A 6,011-nucleotide genomic window follows, 5' to 3' on the forward strand; every position below is an offset into this window, starting at 1 on the left:
TAAGAACTAACTTATATGCTTGTGTTTTGTGCATAGCAGCTACACTGGTGCTGAAGGATTTAGGTGCCAAGCAGGTCCTACAACCAAAAGGACCCAGAGGGAACATCTGACTCAATATCTACAATATCACTAAAATCATCTAACACTAATCAAGTGGACTGACTCATTGTTTGGAAGGCCTTCAAGGTACTTACCCTGCTCTTCGAGCAACACAGAGAACTTAACTATTGATTTTAAGAGTTTGCGGCCAAAGCATCATGATAACCAGGCCCCAGGTTGGTACTTAAGTAAGATATCTTGAACTTGAACCTTAGTGAGAATGCATCCAGCAAGGATCTCCTCCTGGGAGCGTGGGAGTCAGAGCAATCTGACTGTGAGACTCTCAGATCATCCAACACTTTGGAAACTACAGAATCATAGATTTGTTTGATTTGGAAAGGACTCTTGAAGGCTGTCTAGTCCAACTCCCCTGCAAGGAACAGCAACACCTATAGCTAAATCAGGGTGCTTGGATCCCTGTCCAGCCGGACCTTGGAGGTCTCCAGGGATGGGGCATCCACCACCTCTCTGGGCAACCTGTTCCAGTGCCTCACTACCATTATTGTAATAAAACTTCTTATATCCAATCTAAATTTGTCCACTTTTGGTTTGAAACCATTTCCCCATTTTTCATACAAATTTAGGCAGAAGGACATAATTCAGGTTATTATACTTCAGTTCTGTCTTTTTTGCCAAAGGTCCTCTAGATCCATACCCACCTCTACAGAGAGTGTCTTTCCCAAGCTGAACAGGAGAGGGTGCATGTTGAGATCGGGGTCCTTGCGGAAGCAGTTGGGTTTGGCGTGGTGCTGATTGTGCAGATGATTCCACCAGCTGGCAGGTAAACCCTGCAGAAAAAGCCAAATACTGGGGATTTAAATAGAACTCCATCACTGATCATTATTGTCAACCTATCACTGACAACTGCACTATAGTTTCCTCACGGGTAATGCTGTCTGAATGTAGAGTCACTCCCGTTCATTATTTAGTCCAGATTAGGCCCTGAGAATATTCTCACAGTAAGGCAATTACCTTCAGGGTATTTATCACAATGATCTGCAGCAGATGGTTCCATTTAGGCTTCCTAAAGACAGAGCAGTGCCCCAGATCGTGTTGGAACCAGCCCATCTGGATCTAGAAGACAAAAGAATCGCCAGGGATTCAGAATCATAGCAGTGTTGTACTGATTTGCTCCCGGGAGTCTTCTTAGTACCATGGCATGAGATCATCTCCCTCTGATCTGGGGAAGAATTACATGCAGTGCTATCTGCTCAGTGCTGAGAACTTCCTTTCAGACCACTGCCTATTAAAGATGCTCAATGCCAGATATTGATTTTGTTGTACAGCAAAAAATCATTACAATGAGTTTGACTCTTAGAGCATATGAGTCTCTTGTTCCCATCAAAAGTATATATAATTTCCAAGTAACCATCTAGAAAGTGCAATGATTTCCAAATCCAGAGCTTCATTGCACTTCGCAGCAGAAAACTGTTCTGAATTAATGAGTGGGGTTGGCGCATGACAGACCTCAGACAGTAAACAGAACTTGGAACCAGAAATGGAATTGAGAATGAGATGTTCCCTCTTCTGTCGGAGTGAGTGATTAGATCAGCCCATCCCATCTTATAAAGCTGCCTACTTAACCTCACAACACCACACCAGTCAGAGTGAAAAGGTTTTCAGCAAACCTAGGCTTGCTGAAAGCAATAAAAACTGCTTGTTGTCTTCAATCAGCTTATTAGATCTAAGAGGACATAGTAAGTCAGTGACTGGAAGATGAACACTTCATTGATCCTCTCCATGGGATGAAACAAACACGTCCACACAATTGAATTGTTGTCAGTGTTTTACCTGAGCAATGGTGAAGAATGCCATGCCAACAACGAAGGGCACTAATGATATCCCGAAGTACCAGACTGTCAGCCAGGATGCAGCATCCAGTACCAGGAGGTGAAGGAAAATCAGGGAGAAAAAGGTGGAATCCGGATTCAGAAGTCCCATCTTCTCAACAGTGCAGCGCAGCTCACGGAAGTCTTCTAAAAGTGATTTCTGTGGGTAAAAGAAGTATTAATGTGCTAGCTACTTTGAAAATGCAATACAGCAGATCCAGAAATCCTGGAGTGGCCATGGAAACATTCAAGTTCATGCTGGATGGGCTCTGAGCATCCTGATCCAGCTGTAGGTGTCACTGTTCATTGCAGGGAATGTTGGACCAGATGGCCTTTAAGGGTCTCTTCCAACTCAGACGATTCCATGATTCTAAGTCAGTGGAGATACTTCATCAGTGGGGTGTCTTCACAAGAATAAGCGCAAGATCAATAGATCTCAGCTTTGCTTTGACACTCGAAACAAGTTGCTGACGGGCTGTGTCAGTGAGACATCACAATGGGAAGAACTGATCAGATACTGGTACTCTGGAGCCCATTCCTCACACCCAAGTATGGATCTAGCTTTTTTGGGACAGTGCTGTGTGTTTCCATGCATGACTATGGCAGCTACCTCCCCACCCAGCCTAGGGCACAATGTCAGTTATATTGTCCCAGAAATTATATCTACCCCTCTTTCGTATTTCTCCTTTCATGCAGTACCCCAAGTCATGTCACAGTTAGTTTCTAGGACACTCACCTTTTTGTTAGACTCAAAGCTGGGTTGATCTGGTGCCAGTTCCCCAATCAGCAGAGACTTCAAGTATTTTTTCACCAGAGCCTTATCACTGTGGAATGCTACAAAGGCATCCTACAAATCAATACACAGACAAATAGGATAAGAAAGGTATACTGCTAAAGTACCAGATGGCCAAGTCTACATTTTCCCATATCACTGATATAATACATAATCCTGATTCCTTTTCTTTCCCAAAGACCTTCAGAGCTCTGTTCCTTCAGTTGTTCCTGTAGTGCTTTGCCATCAGCTGGAGCTAGGCCCAAGGAAGCTGGAGAAGTTTCAAGAAACTAGATGTCATATAAGTATCTGGGTGAGGCTGGTAATGAGTACGAAAGTGTTTGATGAAGAACTATTTGCAGAGGGAAACATTCTCTTTCATCTGTCTCTTTCAACACCATCCTTCCTTAGAAGGCTTCAGCCAGCAGCCCTGCCCTGTGGATGGGACCCAGGAGTAGGAAAACACATCAGTGAGGTGTCTCTTTGCCACACTTCGGAAAATACAATGATGTTGTTAAAACCCTGCCTTTATCACAGTAGTATCAATGGAAATAAACATATACAGGGCTATCTAGCTTTCTCTTACAGTTGCCTGTTTTGAGATTAATTGACATTTTGGGCAACTGAGTAACACAAGTGACACAAACATATTTGTTTAAGAACCATTCACAGTACCAGTTTCAAAAGGAAATATAAACTATGGGACAAAGGAAACAGAAAGCCCCAGATAAATCACAGCTCTTCTTCAACTTATCTCCTCAGTGGAATTCCCAGAGGGAAGGTGAAGAAGCTGGCCATACTCCTTTATCTTCCAGAAAGAGTCAATATTGCAAAACCCTCAGTGTCTGACCGGTCACATCCACACAAATTTTCTCTCTGCAATAAACTGAGGTAATCTTTTAGTCATGACACAAAAATTTTTGCACACTTCCAGACAAGAAGAGGATTTTCCTTGTGCAGTTTGGCATTCCTCTTGAGTCTGACTTCAGAAAAGGCCCATATCTGAGCACTTAAGTCAGAGAAAAGTGATGTTTTGAACAGATGAGATTTCTACAGACATCTCATGGCCTTTTGTCACAGGGAATAATTAGAAATTATGCCCAGATCCAGTGGTCTGGGGAAATCTTTCTGCTATGAGTCTGTGTTCTCTCTGCAACTACCTTGCTTTACCACCTTAGAAGAGATTACTGTAAAGGACTATCATCTGCAATGGACCTTACTTCCCAAACTTGACAGGAGTGTAACATTCTGCAAAGAGTATTGTTTATATTTGCAAAGTAATGCATATAGAGGAAGATAATTCTCACCATATCTTTAAAATGAGCTCTAGGTTGCTCAAGAGTGCTTTGAAAACATCTTGGACTTTAGGTTTGAAAAGAGAATGAAGGAGATCCAAAAGGGTTTTTTCCTTCACTTGAGAACACAAACTGAGGAACAGAAAGAACAGTCTACTTTCTGGAAGCCAGAAAATCTGTCATGACAAGAGTTAAATTTGGGTCCCCTCACTACACGTTTATATTGTAATCCTGGTCTTGCTTCTGAGAGTTCAGAAATTCAACATCAATCCTTAATAAATAATCTGTGAAATCTGCTTAAAAATTATCATCTCTTTCAACAGTTAAAAAACTCAGTGAGATCCTCTAAGTCAAAGATTTTTGCAAGTGTCTCTAGAACATCTACTTTCAGATGGACTATCTGTAGAAAGTTTCCTCGTCTTCTGCAGCCAAATGTCATTCTGTTGATTTCTCAGTTGTTTTTCTTGTGTTTTATTCTTCTTAGAATTTTTGTTCAAGACCTTCTTTTCCATCACTCGTTCAAAATAGAGTCCTTACCTTGGTTACTTTCTTTTCTTGCTCCACTGGCCCCAGAATTAATTCCTCTTTATCTCTGAACATTACCTCCTCCTTATTCATCCCCTTGTTCTATTTTTGATTATCCTTGGCTTCTATCATATCTGGAAGCGTTCAGACATTAAAACAGCAGTATGCACTGAGTGTACCACTTCCCAATCTCTTCCCTTTCACTGTACTGCAACAGAAAGACTTTGCAGATACTTGGAAGACAGCTTGTATGCATGTGCACTGTTTACATTTTAATGTAATGAACCTGAACAGAGCTTTATAATTTACATAGCAGTTAACTCTGATCTTGAGGGTAACCTGGAAGGTACTTTTACAAGCAGCACAGATACATCCACTACCTTATTGCAGAATCACAGAATGGCTTGGGTTGGAAGGAACCTCCAAGATCACTGAGCTCCAACCTCTGCTGTGAGCTGGTTGCCACCCACCAGATCACGCTGCCCAGAGCCCCATCCAACCCAGCCTTCTCTGACTGAGCATGGTGTCAACCATTACAAGTGTTCTCCACTGGAGTCCAACCGTGTCCTCCTGTCCTGGCACTGGAACCACATTCCTCCACTCCATCCCTAGATCTTACCGTCGCATCTTGTCCGGCATAGTGGCCAATAACCCGGCTGCCTCCAGGGTGCCGTCTGGAAAAACTGCTGACGTCGTAAACGTTCCTGTCAATCACCAGCCACTGCTCCTTACTTGGGCCACGGCCGTTGTGGATTCGGATCTCGTCCCAAGTGAAAAGCTGAAGAAAGGTTGAAACAGGTTTCCTTTCCTTTACTGTGGAGCCAGTCTGTGGAGCCATCTGCACTTCTGGATGTGCATTCAGCACTGAGATTCACTCATCTCAGCCTCGCCGTGCTGCGTTCGGACAGATGAGCCATGTCAGCCTACCCGTTATACAGTCTGAGTCCCAACCACACCCTGTGCTTCCAGGGCTGGTTGACTCCCTTCGCACAAACACACCCTCTTCTTCCACGCTCACACCAGACTCCTTGACACACCCATGAGTAAATGCCCTGTTTCTTCTTGTCCTTTCTGAGTTGCCACTGGAAGGTCTGATTACTCAAGAGACCTGTAGGCTACTTCACTGAATACAAATATACACGCACTGAAAGATTTAGGAAGATAACTTAGAATCTGCTATTCAATCAAATCAGATGGCAATGTGATGAAAGAACAATATATTAAGTGACCTTCGTAGAGCATTAGGAAATGGATAAAGCAAGCTGTTAGCCAGTTTCCATATTTGAATGAACATGGATCTTAGCCAGAAGAGAAATCTGAGGAACTGTGTTGGCTGTTCTACGGGTAATATTCTGTGATAATTGTAGAAAACTGAAGCACTTTTAGCATTCCGTAATGCTTGAGCGTGTCATTAATCCTACACTTACCATACAGTATATCTCTGTAATGTCAAACAGAATCAAAATAAAAAACTGTAAGGCAACCTGTGCA

General features: G+C 42.8%; 1 protein-coding gene across 1 annotated transcript in view; it reads right to left on the reverse strand.

Moving 5' to 3' along the window:
* The window catches only part of LOC122157789 (acyl-CoA (8-3)-desaturase-like), a 12,676-nt gene extending 7,297 nt beyond the window's left edge, over nt 1–5,379 (reverse strand). Inside the window, exons 1-5 of the mRNA XM_042813905.1 lie at nt 5,140–5,379; nt 2,665–2,775; nt 1,891–2,088; nt 1,072–1,173; nt 759–887 (exon numbers count right to left, since the gene is read on the reverse strand). Coding sequence (XP_042669839.1) covers nt 759–887; nt 1,072–1,173; nt 1,891–2,088; nt 2,665–2,775; nt 5,140–5,358 — 759 coding nt within the window. The 5' untranslated portion in view covers nt 5,359–5,379. The remainder of the gene's footprint in view (nt 1–758; nt 888–1,071; nt 1,174–1,890; nt 2,089–2,664; nt 2,776–5,139) is intronic.
* Between the last annotated feature and the right edge of the window lie 632 nt (nt 5,380–6,011).

This window comes from Centrocercus urophasianus, unplaced genomic scaffold (assembly GCF_019232065.1).
Source record: "Centrocercus urophasianus isolate 14NV4802_14NV808 unplaced genomic scaffold, USGS_Curo_1.0 seq_14, whole genome shotgun sequence".
Classification (NCBI taxonomy): Eukaryota; Metazoa; Chordata; class Aves; order Galliformes; family Phasianidae; genus Centrocercus; species Centrocercus urophasianus.